The 22,763-nt window shown below is 39.3% G+C and overlaps 1 protein-coding gene across 1 annotated transcript in view; it reads right to left on the bottom strand.

The window, feature by feature from the left end:
• The window catches only part of nol11 (nucleolar protein 11), a 42,654-nt gene that overhangs the window by 14,708 nt on the left and 5,183 nt on the right, over positions 1 to 22,763 (bottom strand). The window contains exons 4-12 of the mRNA XM_060844445.1: positions 18,612 to 18,760; positions 17,001 to 17,058; positions 14,994 to 15,132; positions 12,167 to 12,361; positions 7,698 to 7,774; positions 6,918 to 7,041; positions 6,367 to 6,479; positions 4,731 to 4,808; positions 1,394 to 1,578 (exon numbers count right to left, since the gene is read on the bottom strand). Of these exons, the coding sequence (XP_060700428.1) occupies positions 1,394 to 1,578; positions 4,731 to 4,808; positions 6,367 to 6,479; positions 6,918 to 7,041; positions 7,698 to 7,774; positions 12,167 to 12,361; positions 14,994 to 15,132; positions 17,001 to 17,058; positions 18,612 to 18,760 (1,118 nt within the window). The remainder of the gene's footprint in view (positions 1 to 1,393; positions 1,579 to 4,730; positions 4,809 to 6,366; positions 6,480 to 6,917; positions 7,042 to 7,697; positions 7,775 to 12,166; positions 12,362 to 14,993; positions 15,133 to 17,000; positions 17,059 to 18,611; positions 18,761 to 22,763) is intronic.

Here is a 22,763-nt window from a genome sequence, read left to right as displayed (position 1 = left end):
TTTTCAGCTCTGATCTCCAGCATCTGCAGACCTCAACTTTTTACTACTATATAAAAAAAATCTCAGCACTTAGTTCACATGAAAGGTAATCTATTATCACTGAAGTAAAACTGTTTTTGCATGATACCTTTGCATTCCGTAGTAGAATAAATTATGAATTATAGGTGTTCAGAACACTATCCAGTTTTTGAAATACTGCAGAATTTTGGGTTGATAACAAGAGTTGCCTTTCTTCTATCACACAAATTAGTTTCACTCCAAGTTTCAAAGATTGGAAGGTTTCATTTTTTTTTGTTGTCAAAGCAGTAATTTCTCCTTTTCAGAATGGTTTAAGTTCAAAAAAATTCAAATATAATTCCCATCACCATGCACCTTCCATAAAACCTACTTCGTGGGCCATACACCTTAAGCTCAACTTCCTCAGCAGTAGAATTGCCAGTTCTTATATTATTTTGCTGGTGTAGTAGTAGATTTTTAATAGGTCAGAGCAACTAAATATATGCAGCTGACAATAGAAAATGCTGGAAACATGCATGACACCCAGCAACTGAGGAAAAAGAGAGAGAAAAACAGAGTTAACGTTCAAATTGGTATTCTAACCAGAAAAGTTAACTTTGTTGCTCTGCAGGTCTCTTGAATATTATCAGGATTTTCTGTTTATCTATCTTACTTCCAACATCTGCAGTATTATCAATACACATTACTTAAAAAAATGAAATGTGCTTTCAGACAGAGTAAAAACATATTGAGGGAGTATTAGCTGTGAAAAATTATGTCTTACCCCATCTTCCCTCCCAAAAAGAGCTGTCAACCCTAAGGACAGAAATCATCACTGTACATAATTAATTGTCACGTATGGTAGCCACTGCTGCAATTACAGCAGACCCTGTGGTCACTAGCCACAGAGAAGGCCCAGAGGTGAGTAGGGCCAGACAGCACCAGGGTCAATCAGGTAAGACCCAAGGAGGAGGGTGGGTCAATTGCAAATGTCAGGCAGGAGTGTTGGGGGTGGGGGGTGGGGGGGGGCGTGGGGGAGGTTTATTGATGGTTATGGTTCAACCAGAAGGGTTAGCCTTTCCACATTCCATTCACCTTGACTACTTCTGGAAGAGGCCCTTAAAGTGGCCATTAAAGTGGAAAGTTAGTTATTATGGCATCCAACCATCAATCTACCCCTCACCTCCCAGCCTGCTCCCAAGGTTGAGGGTGTTCGGTAATAGGACAAATCCAACCAATGAGCTAAACTTGGAAACTCCTTATTTCAAAAAGGAAATTGACTTGCTGCTCAAATACATTGTCAAAGTGACAAGCTCATTAGCACCCTTATCCAAAAAGCCCACATTTCTGTTTTTGGTGAGAAGTATTTGCCTTGTATTTAAGAGAGAATTCTCACCTGTAAGATAGCATCTGTGTCTTTAAAATGTTCATTAGTGCTTTTTGGGGGTAGAACTTCACCTGCGTCTTACACCTGCTTACAAGGATTGTAGCAATCTGTGCAATAATTAGCTGAGCATTGGAGGCCTTCAGGTTTCTTAACAATATCTTTAGTCGTTCATCTATTTCTTCTTTTGTACTAGTCTATGAAAGAATAGAACATTTTTTTGAAATAATATACTTCATCAATTATTTATAAGTACATTACAAAATAATTCAAGTAGAAACATTACAGAAGATTGAAAAAAGGGAGGTGATGCACTTCGGTTGGAAGAACATTGAAATACAGCAAACCTTTTATTAACCAGCACCTATGGGCCAGGTGTGTGCACTTGATCAAATATTCCGGCTGTTCAAGAGGTCTACCTAATGGATGTAAGTTTGTTCGCTGAGCTGGAATGTTTGTTTTCACTACACTGCTTGCAGGTACCAACACTCACCAACAAGTGGCGATAGGCCCAACCCCACAACGAGAGAACCAAAATGAAAACGAATGTTTCAGCTCAGCGAGCAAACTTACATCCAGAACCTCAACCTGAGCTACAAATCTTCTCAAAACTCATTATAGTCTACATAATCCATGTAAAAACCTACACTAAGTAATAGATACGTAATACAAAATGTGTACACTTCACTGTAATACTTTATTCACAGCACAAATCACAAATAATAATCCAATACGGTCTTGAATAAAACTTACCAGCAAAGAGCCTCCTCACTTGCACCCTCAACTGACTACTCAGATGTTGCAGAGATCACGATAATGCAGTAAACATCTGGTATTTCAAGTACATAATTTATCCTGGTTCATTGAGAGTGCCAGTTCATAAGGTGCCGGTAAAAACAAGGCTTGCTGTATCATATAAAATAGGGGGCACAATTCTAAAGGGGTGCAGGAAGAGAGCACAGATCTTTGAAGATTGCAGTTGAGATGGAGAGCAATTAATAGAGCACACAGTGTCCTTACTTTTATTAATGGGTGTATTGAATACAACAGCAAGGAAATTAAGACAGTTGATAGACCTCAGCTGGCGATGATGCATTGGAGATAAGAGATTTACAAGAGTGGTTCCAGGAATGGAAAAAAACTTCAGTAATAAGGAATGATTGAAGAATTTGGGATTATTTTTCTCCTTGGAGAGAAGCTGAGGAGATGTGATAGAGGCATTAAGAACCATGAGTAGGCTGGATAGAGTAGATTGGAAAACACTGTTCCCACTTTTTAAAGGACCAAGAATGAGAGGCCACTGATTTAAAGTAATGCGAAAAAGAAGCAAGAGTGATGAGAGAAAAAATAGTTTGCACTCAGCAACTGGTTAGGGTACTGAATGCACTGCCACAAACATAATCGAGGCAGGTTCAATTGAGTCTTTCAAGAGGGCACTTTGATAAAAATAGTGCACAAGAGTAGGGGTGAAAAGCAAGAGATTGGTACGAGGCAACGGTGCTTATTTGAAGAGATGGTGCAGGCAGGATGAGCTGAATGGCTTCCATCTCCTCCGTAACAATTCTGTGATTATGTGGATACATTTTGTCCTCTATCCAGAGATTTGTACATTGCGTCCTTGTGAACAAGATCCATCTTTGATCTCCAGTTGAAGTAGTTGATAGCTCAGTAACTGCTGTGACAGAACTTGGGGAATGCACCAAACAGCACCAGATGCAACAATACAGAGTGACTCGTACCTCTATTCACAACGCAGAAGGACCAATGATCCCAACATACCCAGGTTTTGCCTCACTTGGTGTTATGCTTCCTCACCCCCATATTTTGAAAGAATGGAACAATTACGATAGCCGGTGACAATTAAATGACAATATAATTTACATAAATAGCTGGATTATTCCATGATTTGGAGATGCCGGTGTTGGACTGGGGTGTACACAGTTAAAAATCACACAACACCAGGTTATAGTCCAACAGGTTTAATTGGAAGCACACTAGCTTTCGGAGCGACGCTCCTTCATCAGGTGATAGTGGAGGGCTTGATCGTAACACAGAATTTATAGCAAAAATTTACAGTGTGATGTAACTGAAATTATACATTGAAAAACTGATTTCTGTTAAGCCTTTCATCTGTTAGGATACAGTGATAGTTTCACTTCTTTCATGTGTAAATTACAAAACCTTTTTTCTAAAGTTGCATTCTCGGGTTAGCTGTTAACAATGGTGATAGCTAGACAACATGTTGAAGGTGTTAGCTCCCTGTGTTTGTTGTCTATGCCATGATGTTTAGATTGATTCTAATCTAAAAAGTGAGATAACAGAGTTTTACATAAATTCATGCAGTTTTTGAGTTCAGAGTTCTACATGAAAGCATTCAGTTTTTGAGCAAAGTACAATGTAACTCTGCAAGTACAAATTCACCCCACAAAATATATGTGTGCATGTGGGTCTTTGTCTGTGTGTGTGTCTCTGTCTGGGGTGGGGGTTGTGTGTGTGTGTGTGTGCGCACGCGCACACGTGTAAGTGAATGCAGAGTGTTATTCCAAGCCAGGATAATACTGTAATTCATTAGTATCAACTGACCCAAAAAAGAGAAAGTTACAATATGTAATCTCTGGGATTCCTCCCAACTATATAAAGGAACCAGATGGAAATAAGTGGTTCTGAAATTAGGATGGTTTTATTTATCTGGGCTGAAGGAATCAAAATCACTGCCTTCAACACTTACAGTTAAACATATAATACAAGTTATAATGTAACTCTTATTCCATAACTACAATCCTTGTCTGTAAGAATGGTAGTAGCTCTGTCAATGTAATTTGCTGCAGTATGGATTCATTGAGTTTAAAATTTAATTTTACTTTCCATGGACTGAAATAACATTATTAAAGCATCAAGATTTTAAATTGAAGTGATTTTTTGCTTGTGCGAAACAACCATTCAAGAAATAAGTAAATTAAGTGAGCACCTCAACCTGTATTAAAATATTACTTTCCAGGATACATGGACCAATTCAAATAGAATCAAAATTAGACTAGCAAACTTAATTACTAAGTATTCTAAATTAACCAAAAATCTGTGTTACAATCATGATTGAATACAGCAAACAGCTGGGAGTCACAGAAGGAGTGCTGCAACAGTTGTGAGGGATGTCACAGGAAGCATCCACACTATTTGCACAAGTCACAATCGAAAATTGTTTACATATGTCCTTGAAACAGAGCTTTACAGCACCATCTCAAAAAAAAAACACAGCTTTTGGATCAATAAATCTTGGTTGGAGAACAGCGAGAAAATGATAACACACATTGAGGCCAAAACAAGGACACTCGTTAGATCATTTGTTTACCTGAATCACACTGAGAAATTGTTCCAGAGAGATGAGTTGTGATGGAGAACTCGCACCTCGACTTTTTCTGTTTCTCAGCTGCAACGCAGAAAATGTAAAGTTAATGTCTAAACTGTCAGGTTTTCCCTTATTGAGCTTTTTCACCAAAGGACAATACACCTGGAAATATTTGTTAAAAACAGATGTTCTGGGGATAAATTTGAAGTTAACGATTGGTGAAGAACCCATGGAAAAGGATGAAATACTGATTTTACACTCTATGCTATTTCACATGTTGACTTTAATGCAGCAGAATCAGACAGGGTATATTTGCAATCCTGGAAAGCAGAAATCAATAAATAGAAAATGCTGGGGGAAAACCAAGCAGGCTTGTCAGTATTCATGAAGAGAGAGAAACAAAGACGCTAACATTTCGGGTCCAATTGGGCCCACCAAATAAAATTTAGATGGGATAAACATAAAGCTAGCTGTGGGAAGTGGAAAATCTGTAAATCAAAGTGGAAAGTTGCAAAAACAAATCCTAGAATCAATTAGGGTCAAATCAGGGAGTAGTATTACAAACATTTTAGGGTCAAATTAGAAAGCAGCATTACAAAAGCAGAATTAAAAGCACTAACCGAATGCATGAAGTATTTGCAACCAGCTGGGAGATTTGATGGCGACAGTATAAGTAAAAGGGTATGGTTTTATTGTCAATATTGGAGACCAAGACTAGCAACTGAACATTAAGGATATTAGACATTAATATCCCGATAAGGAGAGATGGGATCAATATATTAGCTACAGAAGATTGTCACAGTACAAAAGGCAAGAATAATAAGGGAGTAAAATATTATATTAACTGAGATAGTTTTAGTGTATAATGTAGGGAATGAGCAAAATTCTTAAGTTACATACAGGAGAACTTTTAGCCAATATCTTGAAAGTCTACCAAGGGATGGAGCAGCTCTGGATGCAATATTCAGAAATGTGCCCAGACTTACGGATAGTATATCAGGAGGGGAGCATTCTGGAAACAATGACCATAATTTAGTTAGATTTCAGATAGTTATGGATAAGGATGGTTCAGGAATAAAAGTTCTAAACTGGGAAAAGACTAATTTTACTAAAATACAATTTGGTCAAAGTGGAGTGAGGGCTGCTATTTGCGGATACACCTACATCAGTGCAGCAGGAGGCTTTCAAGGAGGAAACAAGAGTACAGGGCAAATGCATGCATAGTTCTGGTCTCCTTACCCAAGGGTACACTGCAGAGGTTCACCAGATTGATTCCTGGGATGGTGGGACTGCCTGTGAGGAGACTAGGCCTCCATTCTTGAGTTTTGAAGAAGAGGCCAGCTGATAGAAACTTACAACATTCTTAAAAGGATAGAAAGAGTAGATGCAGAAGGGAGATCTTCCATGGGTATGAGTTCTAGATTCAGGGGAAGAATAGCCTCTGAATAAAAGATCATGATGAGAAGAATAACTTTACTCGTTGACATGAAAGTGTCAGTCACATGTAGAGATAAAGTAGATAGAAAGAACCATTAAGTATAGTAACATGAGGGAAGAATGAGAAGCTTTCTTTTCCTTTTACAATATACTAAGTTAATTAACAGGAAAACACATGCCAAACGTCAAAACACATACTTACATTTCTCATGCGTTTTGATTCAGCAGGGGTGAGTGAAAAAGCTTGTTCCAGCTCAGCAGACTGCTCATTGTGAAGCAGTGTATTCCAGCTTACAACATTGGAAATAGCTTTTACTTTTGAGGAAGAAAAGACAAGAAAGCTCCAGTAGGACATTGTTCACATCAATTGTTACATTACTTAAAAGAATATTAGCAAACTAAGTATGTTCTGCACATACATATCTGAAAGGAAAAGTGAAGGAACCTGTGATTCAGTGACTTTGGAGCATTTTCCAAAGATGCAGTGTTCTTTCATCTTGTCTGAATAAGTATTTAGCTGTCAGAATACAGAGGTAGTCTATTTTGACAAAGATGCTGTGTTCAAGCCTAATATTATCCTCAAACACATGGTCTACAAACCAGAAACACCGAAAGAAATGTCTTAAAAATCAACCAGTCAGCATAGGACACTTATAAATGAATATCATGTCCATATATGCAAAACATTATTATAAATCATCAAAGTGCTGAAAATAACATGACATTCTGATACATTAAACAGTGGGTACCTACCTGCAGCATCTGGCTGTTTGAGTTTGCCAAGGACAGCTGCTAGGGAAGATGTTTTGCAGGTAAATGGAATCACAGTCAGCACCTTGCCATGAGGTACAAAGAGCTTCCCATAACAACACCATAACTGAAAAATAAAAACAAAACTTCAACAAAAAGGAAATGACAACTCTGTCAAGAACTTTTCCTTACTGCTGACGTTTCCTAAAATTCCCATTGTAAAATCCATCTCCTCCCATCGTCTCCAATTCAGAAGGATGGAAGTTCACTTTGACACCACATTACTTATGGATGGACTTTCATCAAGCGGTCTGACGTGCAAGAAAAGATCCTACTGCTATTCATGTGATTTAACACAGAATCAATTCCCTTCCAAAAGATGCTTGTGACAGTGCCTGTGATATATCAATTATGGTGATATATTTTGTTTAACAATAAAAGCTAGGCTTTCCAGTTTCAAGAATCACAATGTGATCCCTGGAACATTATAATGTGGTTAAATCTCAAATAACCCATGGACTGAACTCAGGCAACAAAGCATGAGGTGCAGGATATGTGACCAATTACACAGGGTAACTTTACACTAAGACTGGCAATGAGGAGCACTCCCCACTTAAGGCAGGTCCACACAATATTTTAAATGTGAATAACCTCTTTCTGTAGTTTTGAAAGATACAACACTCTAGGTAAGACTGACAATTTTGATGCATTTCAACGTATAGCATTTAAAGAGAGGAATCACACCCCTTTCTATGTTACAGGCAACATAGAAAAGCAAGGTACCTGGCCACAGCTTCCATCTGGGAATTCCTTCCATCCCTGGAGTGTCTGAAACTTTGTATTCCAGATACTCAAAGAATCTGAAAGAAAATCATCAGTAAATTTCTTTAAGAAATTTGCAATATAGACCAAGGAAACAATTACATAAGTGAAGGTAGATGATATCTTGGAAGGATGATCAGAACAGATGGGCAGAAGTACAAAAATACCCCATAGAATGGGCAAACACATTGTTGGGTGTGCCATACAAACCCCCAAAGAGTCAGGATCAAATTTGTAATGAAATTTCAGAGAAGTGCAAGAATAATAAGACAGTAAAATAGGGGATTTTAGTTCCCCTAATATTAACTGAGATAGTTTTAGTGTATAATGTAGCGAGTAAGCAAAATTCTTAATTTACATACAGGAGAACATTTTAGCCAATATCTTGAAAGCCTACCAAGGGAGGGAGCAGCTCTGGATGCAATATTCAGAAATGAGCCCAGACAGGATGGTGTATCAGCAGGGGAGTATTCTGGACATAGTGGCCATAACTCAGTTAGATTTCAGATAGTTATGGATAAGGGTGGTTCAGGAATAAAAGTTCTAAACTGGGAAAAGACTGATTTTTACTGAAATGCAATTTGGTCAAAGTGAACTGAGGGCCGTTACTTGCAGATAAAACTGTATCAGTGCAGCAGGAGGTTTTCAAGGAGGAAACAAGAGAACAGGGGAAATATGTCCCTGTAAAGATAAAGGATGGGACCGAAGAACCCTGGATGTCAAGGGATATAAAGATTAGGACTGAAAAAACAAATGTATGGCAGATACTGAGGGCTCAATAATGTAGAATCCATAAAAGGAGGATAAGGAATGCAGGGGAAGTAAGGGAATCTAAGCAAGTGCACAAGCAAGCATTGGCAAGTAGAATAAAGGAAAACATCTTTAAAAAAAGCTCTTAAGAGCAATAAAATAACTAAGGAAAGAGTAAAGCCCCAAATGTCTCAGAGATAATTTATATGTAGTCCCAGAGGACTAGGTCATGGTCCTCAAAGAATACTTTGTGTATGTCTTCATAATAGAGAAGAACAACAGAGGTATAGAGATCAGGATGAAGGACTGGGTGCAGATTTTAAGGTAGATAACTCTCCAGGCTCAGCACCTCCAACACTGTTGTAGGAGGCAAGGCATGAGGTATCAGGAGTCTAAGCAGTAATTTTCAAATTCTCTGGCAACAAATGAGGCACCAGAGTACCGGCGGACTGCTGAACAAACTGCTGGTGTTGTCTCGTTATTATAGTCACACACAGGATCTTTGGTCCAATTCATCTGTGCTGACCACGTTTCCCAAAATAAACTAGTTCCATTTGCCTGCCTTTGGTCAACATCGCTCTAAATCTTTCCTATTCATATATCTATCCAAGTGTCTTTTATATATGGTAACTATGCTGCATCTACCACTTATTCTGGCATTCATTGCCAATATGAACAACCCTGAGTGAAAACATGTTATAAAAGGTCACCCTTCTACTCTCCAGTGAAAGAAGTCCCATTCTATCCTGCCTCTCCTTATAACTCAAACCATCCAGTCCCAAAAGCATCCTGGCACATCTTTGCTGAACCCTCTGCAATTTAATAATTCCGTTCCTGCAGCAAGGCAACCAGAACTGCACATTAGTACTCCACAAGAGGCCTCACCCACATCCTATACAACATCAACGTGACGTTTGAACTCCTATATTCAATGGTCTGAGCAATTGAGGCAAACATGCTAAACACCTTCTTAACCACCCGACCTACCCTGTGACACAAACTTCCAAGAACCCTTCGGTCTCTCTGTTCGACAACACTACCCAGGATCCTACCATTAATTGTTTAAATCTTGTCTTCGTTTGTTTTACCAAAATGCAATCCCTCACATATATCCAGATTTAGCTCCATCTGCCACTCCTCATCCCACTGATTCAACTGATCAACTTCTCTTGGACAACCTTCTTCACTGTCTACTGGACCACTCATTTTGGTGTCATCCGTAAACTTACGAACCGTGCCTCCTAAATTCTTATCCAAATCATTTTATATAAATGACAAACAGAAGTGGACCGAGCACCATTAAAAAAAAAGGAATGGATAGACCAGGAAGTTAGAAGTCAGTCAAACTACAATTGGTGGGCAAGTGGCTACTAAGATTGAGTCAGAAGACATTAAACTGTGATTTATTGGGGATAGTCAACGTGGACTTGTTAAAGGAAGGTCATGTTTGACAAATTTGATTCAATTTTGAGGAGGTCTCCAGGTGTGTTGATAAAGGTTCATATATTTGATGTGGTGTTTCAGCAAGGCTTTTGATACAAGTTTCACATGGCAGACTTGTCAACACAGTAAGAGCACACAGTATCCCAAGCCAAAATGGCACATACAATCTAAACTTGGCTGAGAGGCAGGAAGCGGGGTGTGATAGTGATGTATGCTTCTGTGGCTGGATGCTCCTCCCTGACCTATCACCTTTACCCCTTCCTCCATCCACCTAACGCAGTCTCAGCTACCTTCTCCCAATCCCCACCCCCTCCCATTTGTCTCTCCACCCCCAAGGCTTCCAGCCTCATTCCTGATTGAAGGGCTCCTGCCCGAAACATCGATTTTCCTGCTCCTCGGATGCTGCCTGATCTGCTGTGCTTTTCCAGCACCACTCTAACCTTGACTCTGATCTCCAGCATCTGCAGTCCTCACTTTCGTCAAGTGAGATTCTGCAGAGTTCAGTGGTGGGCTCTTCCTGTTAGTGGTGTACATTAATGATATGGACTTAAATGTAGAGGGTACAATCAACATGATCACAGATGACATGAAAATTGGTATGGTGGTAAATAATAAGGACAGCTGTAAACTGTCAGAGGAGATCAACAGACTGGTCAGCTGTACAGAGCAGTAGAAAATGGAATTCAACGTGAAAACGTATGAGGTAATGCCCTTGGGGGCAAGTTAATAAGGCAAAGGATTACACGATGAATGGCAGGGTGCTGTAAAGTACCTAGGATCAGAAAGACCTTGATGCGCGTATTGACAGAGCCCTGAAGGTACCAGGCTAGGTGTAATTAAGAAAGCGCATAAGAAACTTGCATTTAAGCACAGAATACAAATGGAGGGAGGATATTCTGGAACTGCATGCAACACTGGTTCGGCCCAAACTGGAGTACTGTGTGCAGTTCTGGTCGTCGCATTGTAGGAAAGATGCAAAGGAGGGATAACAGGACGCTGCCTGGGCTGGAGGGAATGAGCTATGAAGAAACATTGGACAGGGTAGGATTATTTTCTTTGGAGCATTAAAAGGTTGAGACAGGACCTATAAAATCATGAATGGCACTGACAGGGTGGATAGGGAGGCATTTTTCTCCCGTTCGTAGAGTGGTCAATGACCAGAAGGTACAAATTTAAGGCATGGTTAAAAGTTAAGAGGAGAGTTAAGGAACAATATTTTCGACCAAAAGAAGTTGAGTATGGAATTCTACCTGAAAGGCTGGTTGACTAAAACTCTCCAAACACTTAAGCAGTATTTAAACATTAATTTGCGTTGTCACAGCCTCTAGGGATATAGGCCAAGAGCTGGAAAATGATATTAGTGTAGTCAGGTTTTTAAATCCACTGGTGCAGACACAATGGGCCTTAAACACATATGGTTGCACAACTAGAGTGCACCACCGTTGCCTCACAGCCTCAGCTGGTGCTGACATCACCAGAAAACAACTCATGAATTCAGCGACAATTACCTGGTACTGTTAATCTTAGGAGCTAAATGTTGCCATCAATACAAAACCAGCAGTTTAAAACCACCTAAAGGAGTCAGGGATATATTCCTGTCACAAGGGGTCAAGTGCTATACACAGGAACTCCAGCAGGAATAAATTTGTTCTCTAACTACCATAAATGCATTTTCAAGTTACCATACAAACTACAAAGATCCACTGATATATGAGGAATTTAACTATCATTCAACTCTATTGTAAACACCCTGAATAACATGCAGGAGGCAGAAAAAAAATTGATATTTCTCGACATTACTGGCAATCTGCTAGAATATTTAATCAGTTTGTGTCTGTAGTATGTATTTTTTCCCTAACTTTTGTAAAAACATCTTCCACTCATTCAACAGAGTAAAAGAAAACATCCATACTTTCTTGGGAATATACCAAGCTAGATTCCATCTTTATAAATTACTCTCTCCCGTGTCACAAATAGATCTGCTACAATGCAGCTAACTGAGGTATCAGCTCTGTCTCAAGATCTACCAATCACATTCAAGACCAGCTGTCTACACTATCATCCTATGTCAACAGTAATGCTTCCGACTTCCATCAGCAATGCATCAAAATTGACAGACTGGCACAAATACTTCAGGTACAAACCCACAATCCGAAGCTTCTGACTTTTCATGTCTCCAACTGTGCATTTTCTTATCAAATTTCTAAACACATCAGTATTTATAGTATAACAGGTACCTGTGATGGCACACTGACGTAAATGCGGAGCTCCTAACACAGCGATATGAGTCTCATCCAGGACAAGGACAGCAGCACGGTCTAATGATTTCTCACAATTTGGCAGCTGCAGCAGTAATGACTGAGGTAGAATCTGCTCTTGACCATCTGAATTGTTTAATGACAAAGGCATTTGGTAGATACAGCCATTGGAATCTGAGACAAAAGGAGGGAAAAAATTTCAGTTCCGGTGCACATATTTCTCTTAAATATGTTCAATAGCATGAGCTGCTCCTTTGCTGGCAAATGAACAGTATTAAGTGGATATAAAATCAACCCTTTTACTGTGACATTAAGCAATGCAGGTGCTGCACAGCGGCACAGGTTTTTGGACCAGCAAAATAAAGTAACACCAGCTGCTGCTGCTCATTTGTATTAGATGAATATGTGGGATGAATGATTTAATAAGATACAACAGTTACTTAAATAATTGATTTCTGCAGCAAACAAAACTTTGAAGCAGTTATTTATAATTAAAATGACAATAATGATTGGATTTGATAAGAAGCAGTTTAGAATATGGTGCAATATAGTGGAATCCCAGGTATAAGATCACAAGACAGTAAGAAATGGAAACTGAAGTTCAGTCCCTCAAGCCTGCTCCACTATTTAACAGGGTCATAGTTGATCCAACATGCCTCACATTCACTTTTCCTGCATCCCTGACCTGAATAGAAATATAGATTTAAGTTTGCTCGCTTAGCTGGAAGGTTTGTTTTTAGATGTTTTGTCACCACACTAGGTAACATCATCAGTGAGCTTCCATTGAAGCACAGGTGTGAGTGACCTGCTTTCTATTTGTGTGTTTAGATTTCCTTGGGTTGATGATGTCATTTCCTGTAGTGATATCATTTCCTGTTATTTTTGTCAGATGGTGGTAAATGGAGTCTGAATTAATGTGTTTGTTGAATGTGTTCCAGTTGAAATACCATGCTTCGAGGAATTCTCGTGCATGTCGAGTTTGGCTTGTCCTAGGATGGGTGTGTTGTCCCAGACGAAGTGGTGTCCTTCCTCATCTGTATGTAAAGATACTAGAGAGAGTGGGTCATGTCTTTTTGTGGCTAGTTGATGTTTATGTATCCTGATGGCTAGTTTTCTGCCTGTTTGTCTATTAGCTGCTGTTTTGGTGTGTTTGTGGGCTACCATGACGCCAAGAGGACTGAGTAGTCTGGCAGTCATTTTTGAGATATTCTTCGATATAGGGAAGAGTGGCTAGAGGTTCTGGATGTGTTCTGTCTGCTTGTTTGAGTTTCTTGCTGAGAAATTGGCTGACTGTGTTCATTGGGTACCCATTCTTTTTGAATACACTGTATAGGTGATTTTCCTCTGCTCTTTGTAGTTATTCTGTGCTGCAGTGTGTGGTAGCTCATTGAAATAATGTTCTAATGCAGCTTTGATGGTGGTTGTTGGGATGATTGCTTTCTGTAGTTCAGTACTTGGTCCATATGTGTTGTTTTCCTGCAGTTTGAAGTACCCATTAGCTGTTTGCTCTACTGTGACATCTTGGAAATGGCAGTTTGTTGTTGTTTTCCTCTTCTTTAGTGAACAGAAATATCAAACAATTTGTCAAAAATTGAAACACATGATACATTGGGGGCTCTTGAAAGGGCAGATGCTGTGGATGTTCCCTACCATGGGGGACATCTAAAACTGGGAGCATTCTGGAAAAATAATGGGATCTGGCCCCAAGGATTGAGAGGAAGGGAAAATTTGTTCTCCAAGTGTTTTAAGTATCACAAATTCTCTTTTCCAGGGAGCTGTGAAGACTAAATCATTAAATATAGGCAGGATTCAGTATGACAAGTATTTGTTTGTCAAGATTATTTGGAAGTGTGGAGTGAAGTGAAGTGAAGGCAATCAAATCAGCCATGAAATGAACAGCAGGATGTAATTGAGGGGCTGAAGGCCTCTCTGTGCTCTTAAAAACATGCAGCAATGAAATATAAATACTGAAAAGGTAAACATAGGCTTCAGCTATTTGCCAATGGTTGTAAAGAGATCATGTAGACTACAGATGGATCATGGATAGCTGTGCTTTCCTACTTCTCCATGCCACATCATTCATCCAACATATCAACTACATTTGAAAACGCTTTCACCAGGTTGTATTTTCAATTCTACTGAAGGCAGTGGATTTTAAAAAAATTGATAATGGCCTTGTGACAGACCAGCAAGTTAGTTTGACAAAGGCATTGCAGAATTCCCAATTTTTAAGGTTGCAATTAAAGTAACTGAGTGGTTGAATAGCTGCAATCTACACTGTCCCCTTTCAACTACTGGAATTGTTATACTAATAATATTGTTTCAGACATCTCACTATCAGTAAACCTGAAATTTTCTCAAAATAAAATTAATGATGAATGTGGTTTGCCTGTTCAAATCCTCTAACAGTATAGCATGATCTCATGCTACATGTGCTGGGTCTAGTCATCATACTGTAGCAACCAGAGTAATGAGCCCAACACAGTCTGCCACCAGTGGGGCTGGACTGGTAACACCAGATTATAATCTCATTTGTAATGTGCCTACTATGCTCAGGCCTAATGTTGCTCCAAATTTCAGTGGAAACTGTAGAGTTGACAGAAAGTATGCCTTTAGCACAAATGGTGCCAATATTATAAAACTATTATTTGCAGCACAATATCAAAGAATACTTCAAGAAAATATAGCTTTATATCCATTCCTAAATGGTGGCTAGACACATGACTGATCAAATATTATCAGCATTCATCCATTCTAAACTATTCACGAAAACTATGCATAACAAATTAGATCAAATGTAACTTACATAAACACAAAAGGATGATGCTTTCTTGTTTATTGGAAAGCACAAAACTCAAAGGACAGCCATTCTCTTCTGAATCCAGTTTAAACTTGTGCCGTACATTGTGGTTTACTTTCTCTGCATACAGATGGTACATTCCACTCTATAAATAGAAAAGGCTTTGAACTGAAAACAAACATCCATCAAATTAGCACCTTTCCATGTACACTATGGGACAATAATTGCAGAATGGAGATAAATTGAAACAAATATCAAACCCAACAATAGGGACAAGGCAAGAGAGACAGAAGTACTAATATGTGAAATGTTAAACAGACTGACAAAAAAAAATAGATGTATTAATTTAGCAATAAAATGAACTGATAAGGTGAAGTGAAAAAAGAATAAAGCGAAAAGGGTCTGTACCTGAATGCATGCAGAAAGCAACAGTAGAATTAAATAAATATGTTCTGACAGTCACTACAGAGACATGGTTGCAGGATGACAGACCGGTACCTTGAATGTTGAACATGTTTTGGAAGAAGAAATTGGAAAAAGATCGATAGTTGACTGTCAATTAATGTGGGTATCAGCATAATAGAGAGGACTGACCCAAGTTAAGAAAACTAAAATGTATAAGTAGTTTGGGTGGGGATGAGAAAGGATAAAGACAAGAAGTCACTTGTGGAAGTGGTACACAGGCCGCTGAACAGTAACCACATGATAAGGCAGTCAAAATGAATAGCTATCGCTCCTTCTAAGAACGTCTGGCTATAATCATGGGTGATTTTAATTTTCCTTCAGACTGGACAAATGAACTCAGCAAAGGAAGCCTAGAAAAGAAGTTTATAGATCTTGTTTGGATAGATAATGCATTAGGAACGTGATGTGGAGCCAACCAGAGAACAGGATATTCGAGCTGGTCCTGTGCAACAAGATAGGATCAATTAATAACTTTACAGTAAAGACTTCTAATAGAATTTTATATTTAGTTCAAGGGAACAAAGAAGGTCGAAGACTGGTTTTTAAGTCAAGGGTAATGATGAGGAAATGAAAGTTGAGTTAGCTAAAGTGAACTGGCAAATTAAGTTAAAAGGTAGGTCAATAACGATATAGTGGCATAAATTTAAGGGAATTCTTGAGAATACGCAGATTAGACACACTGGGCTGACTAAAAATGTTCATATGGTTTCATGCTTAAAAAGTAATTACACACCAGGTCAGAAGGTTAGACAGCTGTTGGGAAAGTTTGAAACTAATCTGGTATGGAAATAGGGCACAGAGTGGATGCAAAGTAATGAACATGGTCCGAACAGATGTAGAAGGAATGCTAGAACAGTCTAGTTGATGGAGAGAACGTGGGCACGATAAGACATATGGGAGGCCCATAAAGCTAACTTGTATATATTTTAATGTAAACAGCTTGACTAGCAAGGCAGATGAACACAGAATTGATCAGCATGATGAGCCTTTATTTCAATATTTAATATGTTCAAGCACCACAGCAGGGTTTGGCCCAATAATCTGCAGACTGACACTTCAGTGCTTCCAAGCTGACAACTGAGTAACAATAGGAAAGCTGACCGAAGTAACAGGCAGAGCATCTCATTTCACAGCATTAAATATTTTGTTGATGACCAACATGTACTCCAGTTTTATTCAAACTGAAGAATTAAAAAAAACACAGGGTGTAGACATCTTTGGAACTCATTGCTTATTCATAAATTTCACTATGAAGGCACTCCCATAGGGTTCTAATATAAACAGTTCCAGAATTTTGACCCTGCAACAGTTAAGGCATGGTGACCTGAACAAATATGAACTTTTGCAGGGATATTGGGTGTGATATACCCATGTCCTAATTGGAAAAGGCTGCAGTTTTTGAGAGATAGTACTGTACAAATCTTGGTGGGATGCTATGGTGCAGTTTTGTCTAGTAAGAACACCGCTACTGCAGTGATAGTGCAAGGGGCTGATATTTAAGCAGCCTCTGTTCAAGCTGTATCAATTCAATGTACTTTTTTTCCCTACCTGTTCGGTGACAAAGACGACCACAGGGCTTCCAGCTTCCAGTAAAATGTCACTCCACCTACAAGTAAATTACATATTTATTGGAAAATTTAACAAATGTAACTGCTACGTCCGTTAATTACAAAGACTTTCAAGAGCAACAGAAAACTACATGGAAATTTAAGCAGTTACAAAACCTTTAAGAGTCTTATCACTTTGAGAAATGATTAAGTTTATATTTAATAGTTTATAGTATTACATTAGATCACTGTTTTGTAATTCTCTCATTGATATCGCTGAGTAGCTGTGTGTTTAAAGACAGACAGACAGAAACAAGTGAAGATTGAGTGAGGAAGTGAGGAAAGAACGACAGATGATTGTTCAGTCAGCTGACTTCCAAAGACAACTACTGGGCATTGTTGATATCACCCACTCAAAGTGAGTGATATATATATATATCCTGCTCCTGATCATAATACAGGCATGTTTGGTGAAGACAGAGTTTAACGAAGTGAACTTGGCTGTTAACTAAGCAAACACGACTTAGGCAAGGCAGCAGAGAGCTGTTGGCTCTTTATACCTCAGCATAGATTAGCAAAGCCAGGACTTAGATCTTCCTATTCCATTCAGCTGACTACCAAATTCTGTACATTCTTAATGCAATCATAGGATGTAGGTGCCACTGATAAGATAGCATTTGTTGCCCATTCCTAATAGCCCAGAACCAAATAGCTGGCTATGACATTTCGAAGGGTTATAAGAGTTGACCACGTCATTGTAGATCTGGAGTCATATATAGTTCAGATCAGGTATGAATTACTTTTATAAAAAAAAAATTAGTGATTCAGATGGATTTTAAAGACAACTGATGACAGTTCTGTTGTCACCACCGAGACTTGATCCATATTCCAGATATTTTTTATTAATTTTCGTTTAAATTCCACCAGCTGCCTTGGTTAGATGTGAAACTATAAACAGAGCATTAGCCCAGGACTCTGGGTTTCATGTGTAGTTACACTGCCATCAAGCCTGTCTCCTCTCAACCTTTAATCCATTAAACAGCCTTTCTAATCCAACATTTGCAAGGTGAACCATATTTTCAACCATTTACCTACTCATCACAAAAATACAAACATGTTTTAATTATTTTTTCAATGCCAATTCACAAAGTTTCTCCAAAAAAGAAACTGAAGATAAACATGAACATAGGGGGAGATGATGGCCAACTGGTATTGCTAGGCTATTAATCCAAAAACTCAGCTAATGTCTGGGAGCCCAAGCTCAAATACAGCAACGGAGAAATTTGAATTCAATTATAAAAAGCTGTAATTAAGAATCTATTGATGACCATGAAACCACTGTTGATTGTCAGGGAAAAAAAAACTCACCTGGCTTACTGATGTCCTGCAGTGAAGTAAATCTACCATCTGTCGGTCTGACCCACAGTGATGTGATTGACACTCAACTGCCTTCTGAAATGGCATTGCCAGCCACTCAGATCAAGGACAGCGAGGGACGGGCAATAAGCACTGACCAGTTAGCAACACCCACATCCCATGAGTGAAATAAACAAACAAGTTATGCAAAGGAGTATTTTGAAACAATGCTCAAAGCAGTGTTACTGATACAAACCTGATGACTTCATCTTTTGATAAGACACTTTCCAGATCTTGCTGTGGAGCTGACAGAAGGGCATCAAGTTGTCTCACACTTCCTCTTTCAAAAATTACCAGAGGTTCAATGTCAGGTAGAGTGTGTATTTGGTAAATCTTGCTTCCTAGCTGAAATGTTGGAAAAAAGAATCAGATGGATCAACAAGACAGTTAACAAGTTGCCTCTTAAGCCCTTAATGCAAACATCTTTCTAATTCATTACTGAAAAATCATTTTCTTCAATTATATCACTGAAATATGAATACAAATAAATAAATAAAAGCAGGTTAAACAAATAGCTAAATATTTAATAAAGACAACTAACTTAATTGTATGTCACTGAAGATATGGTGAAAGGCTCCTGCTCAACAAGTTATTTTCTGTTGCTGACTCAGTTTCTCCCTTACTTGTGCATAGTTAGTTTTCTTTCTTTCCTGAAGATAGACATTTCCCTCCTGAGGTGAATTACATCCTTCCAACTCTTGAAGGAATTGTTGTAGTTTGAAATAGCTTCTTAAAGTACGATACATAAATTTACCTGTATAGCCTGGGAGCGAGCACATGCAAAGAACAAGAAAATATTTAAAATACTCCCCCCACAGTATATTACTCCTTGCTGATACATGTTTGTACCAACCTAACGCACCTCCCATTCTAAATTTACATGCGATAATTGCAATACATTTGCCTTTGCAAGCTTGTTATCCTGACTGCAGAATCTCTGGCTACTAGTTCTAATTTGAATGCTTTCCAGGGAAAATAAATTCATAGCCCCCTCCGACCTACGAATAGCTGAAATCTCTGTTGCCAAAATTAAGGGTCAAGCAAAAATAAAAACAGAACTTTCATAAAGATTCTTCTTGGCAAATATTTCTGGTATTATCTTCACTTGGGTCTGTTCTAAGATGCAAATTAACACAGACTGCCTGACATTCTAAAATGCCCCACAGTGGCTAGATTCTGCAACTGCATCTTGCCAACTGACCCACAAAAGAAAGTGAAAGGGGCATGACCAAACAGCAGTAGGACATGAAAAGAATAACAGAACAGTAGTATATCTTCCAGTCCCTTTATCTCGGTGTATCATTTGATTTTATAACAGACAACGTGCAGTTTAAATCCATTTACTCAACTTGATTTGTAAACTTTAAATAGTCTGTTAGATTTTTATGTGGCAATCTCAGACTTCAAATGGCACCAGCTTCAACAGGTTGTTGGGGAGGAGTGGAATCTAAAGGTTTTGGCTCTTTGCTTTAGATTCCAAAACTTCTCCGCCCGTTGGCTCACCTGATCAAGATCCTGTTGTAATCTGAGGATGATCAGCCATAATCATATTGAATGGTGGTGCAGGCTCGAAGGGCAGAATGGCCTACTCCTGCACCTATTGTCTATTGTCTCTTACCTGCGACTCCACTTTCAAGGAGCTATGAACCTGCATTCCAAGGTCCCTTTGTTCAGCAACACTCCCTAGCACCTTACCATTAAGTGTATAAGTCCTGCTAAGATTTGCTTCACCAAAATGCAGCACCTCGCATTTATCGGAATTAAACTCCATCTGCCACTTCTCAGCCCATTGGCCCATCTGGTCAAGATCCTGTTGTAATCTGAGGTAAACCTCTTTGCTCTCAACTATACCTCCAATTTTGGTGTCATCAGCAAACTTATTAACTGTACCTCTTATGCTCACAGCCAAATCATTTATATAAATGATGAAAAGTAGAGGACCCAGCACCGATCCTTGTGGCACTTCACTGGTCACAGGCCTCCGGTCTGAAAAAACCCTCCACCAACACCCTCTGTCCTCTACCTTTGAGCCAGTTCTGTATCCAATTGGCTAGTTCTCCCTGTATTCCGTGAGATCTAACTTTGCTCATCAATCTCCCATGGTGAACCTTGTTGAACGCTTTACTGAAGTCCATACAGATCATGTCCACCGCTCTGCCCTCATCGATCCTCTTTGTTACTTCTTCAAAGAATTCAATCATGTTTGAGAGACATTATTTCCCACGCACAAAGCCCTGCCAACTATCCCTAATCAGTCCTTGCCTTTCCAAATACATGTACATCCTGTCCCTTGCCCATCACCGATGTCAGACTCACTGGTCTATAGTTTTATGAGCCAAATACGGGCAAATGGGACTAGATTAAATGAGGATATCTGGTCGGCATGGTTAGGTTGGACCGAAGGGTCTGTTTCCGTGCTGTACATTTCTACGACTCGATGACCTTCAATAATGGACAATCCTCAACAGGCAAGTCGTACTGCAAACTTCATTTATGAAGCTAATAGTTGTTTCTGGTGTTTTCACTGGTCGCCAAACTGCTGTAGCTGCTGGTTTATACACACCAACACACAGGAGATGTCACCATTTCTCATCAGCGAGAGACTTCCAGATGAACAGTCTATTTTTAGGACTGTTATGTCACATTGCAAGCAACACTGAAGTAAAGCCTTCATTTGGTGCCAGATCTCTCACCCATACTTAAGATTCTTGGGGACATGGTACTTTGTGGGCGGCACGGTGGCACAGTGGTTAGCACTGCTGCCTCACAGCGCCTGAAGACCCGGGTTCAATTCCCGACTCAGGCGACTGACTGTGTGGAGTTTGCACGTTCTCCCCGTGTCTGCGTGGGTTTCCTCCGGGTGCTCCGGTTTCCTCCCACAGTCCAAAGATGTGCGGGTCAGGTGAATTGGCCATGCTAAATTGCCCATAGTGTTAGGTAAGGGGTAATGTAGGGGTATGGGTGGGTTTCGCTTCGGCGGGTCGGTGTGGACTTGTTGGGCCGAAGGGCCTGTTTCCACACTGTAAGTCTAATCTAATGGTAGTGTTCCACTCTGCACACAGGCATCATTTTGATTGATGCCAACACACTTGGGGGAAATCTTCATTTCAGAGGACGTTGCATATATGATTTTGACCTACCAGGATGCATCCATACTGTATCACACATAAAAAAGATGGAAATTGTTAGGTTTCTTCTCCTGGTTCATACTATCCTTTACATGTTTCACAAGTCAGCCAAAGGTTTACTTGTTTCCCCTATGCTTTCCTAAGCTCTGCATCACAGAACAGACTATCTGCCTCAATTGACTCAGAATTTCTCAAATCCCTTCCTAAACACTATAATATCATTTAAAGTAATCAGGGTAGAGACAAAATACATGAGCCATCATGACAATCATTTACCCATAAGGGAATGTAAACCTGATACACGCAAGTCATCTTCATAATTTAACCTTATGAGCCCTAGTATCATTCCATTAAATCTGCACAGCATTTTAACTAATGTCAGTACTATATTTCTGGGATGCACCACAGGTAGTTCTTGTATAACACGATGGTTACGTTTTTTGCAACCCCACATCATTGAAAAATCGTGCTTTAGAAACAGTGCTTAAAGTGTTGGTTATGGAATTGTGTTACGGACAACACATTTTTAAAAAAGTTAGTACTTTAGAAACAGTGTCCCCAATATGTCAAGCATGTTGCAGTGAATTCACATTAAAGAAACACGCATTATAGCAGAACGACCTTTACCTCGAAATGAGTGCAGTTGCCAGACGGAGTTTAACAAGATTTCTGTGCAAATGCAACAGTATCTCCACCCCTAAAGAGCAATAGTGCCTTTGCCTTCATTATTTTCTTTAAGAGATTTTGAGAGATATCTGTACTTGGATCATTAAATCACTCAGGATATCCAGTACCTCAAAGCTGGCCATTCAGAAAACATTCTGGACTGCCTCTCCAAAGAACAAGTTAGAAAGGGGATCCTCCAGAACTTCATGCATTAAGGTCCACCTGCATGGATTTGTCCATTTGACTAATCTACTTACATTCTACTGCAATTCCTACAGAATAAGGAACTTGGAAACAGAAAAGAATCAGAAGCATGGCTCAGAAGATGGGTCAATACCAGTGTGACAGGACGGGTCGAATGGCCTGATTTCACGTAGCTTCGTTGTAGTTCCACATATGACTCCTCATGGTCATAATCTGTAACTTAATGCAGATTCTAAGCTACTATATAAGTGACTACTGAGTCAGCAACTTGAAAGTAATGCAGATCAACATTTACTAATACATCAAGATTAAAGCGCCAATGAGCCATCTGCAGTTGTAATGTATTTCAG

Source organism: Hemiscyllium ocellatum, chromosome 25 (assembly GCF_020745735.1).
Source record: "Hemiscyllium ocellatum isolate sHemOce1 chromosome 25, sHemOce1.pat.X.cur, whole genome shotgun sequence".
Taxonomy (NCBI): domain Eukaryota; kingdom Metazoa; phylum Chordata; class Chondrichthyes; order Orectolobiformes; family Hemiscylliidae; genus Hemiscyllium; species Hemiscyllium ocellatum.
This window is presented reverse-complemented; position numbering and strand designations above follow the sequence as displayed.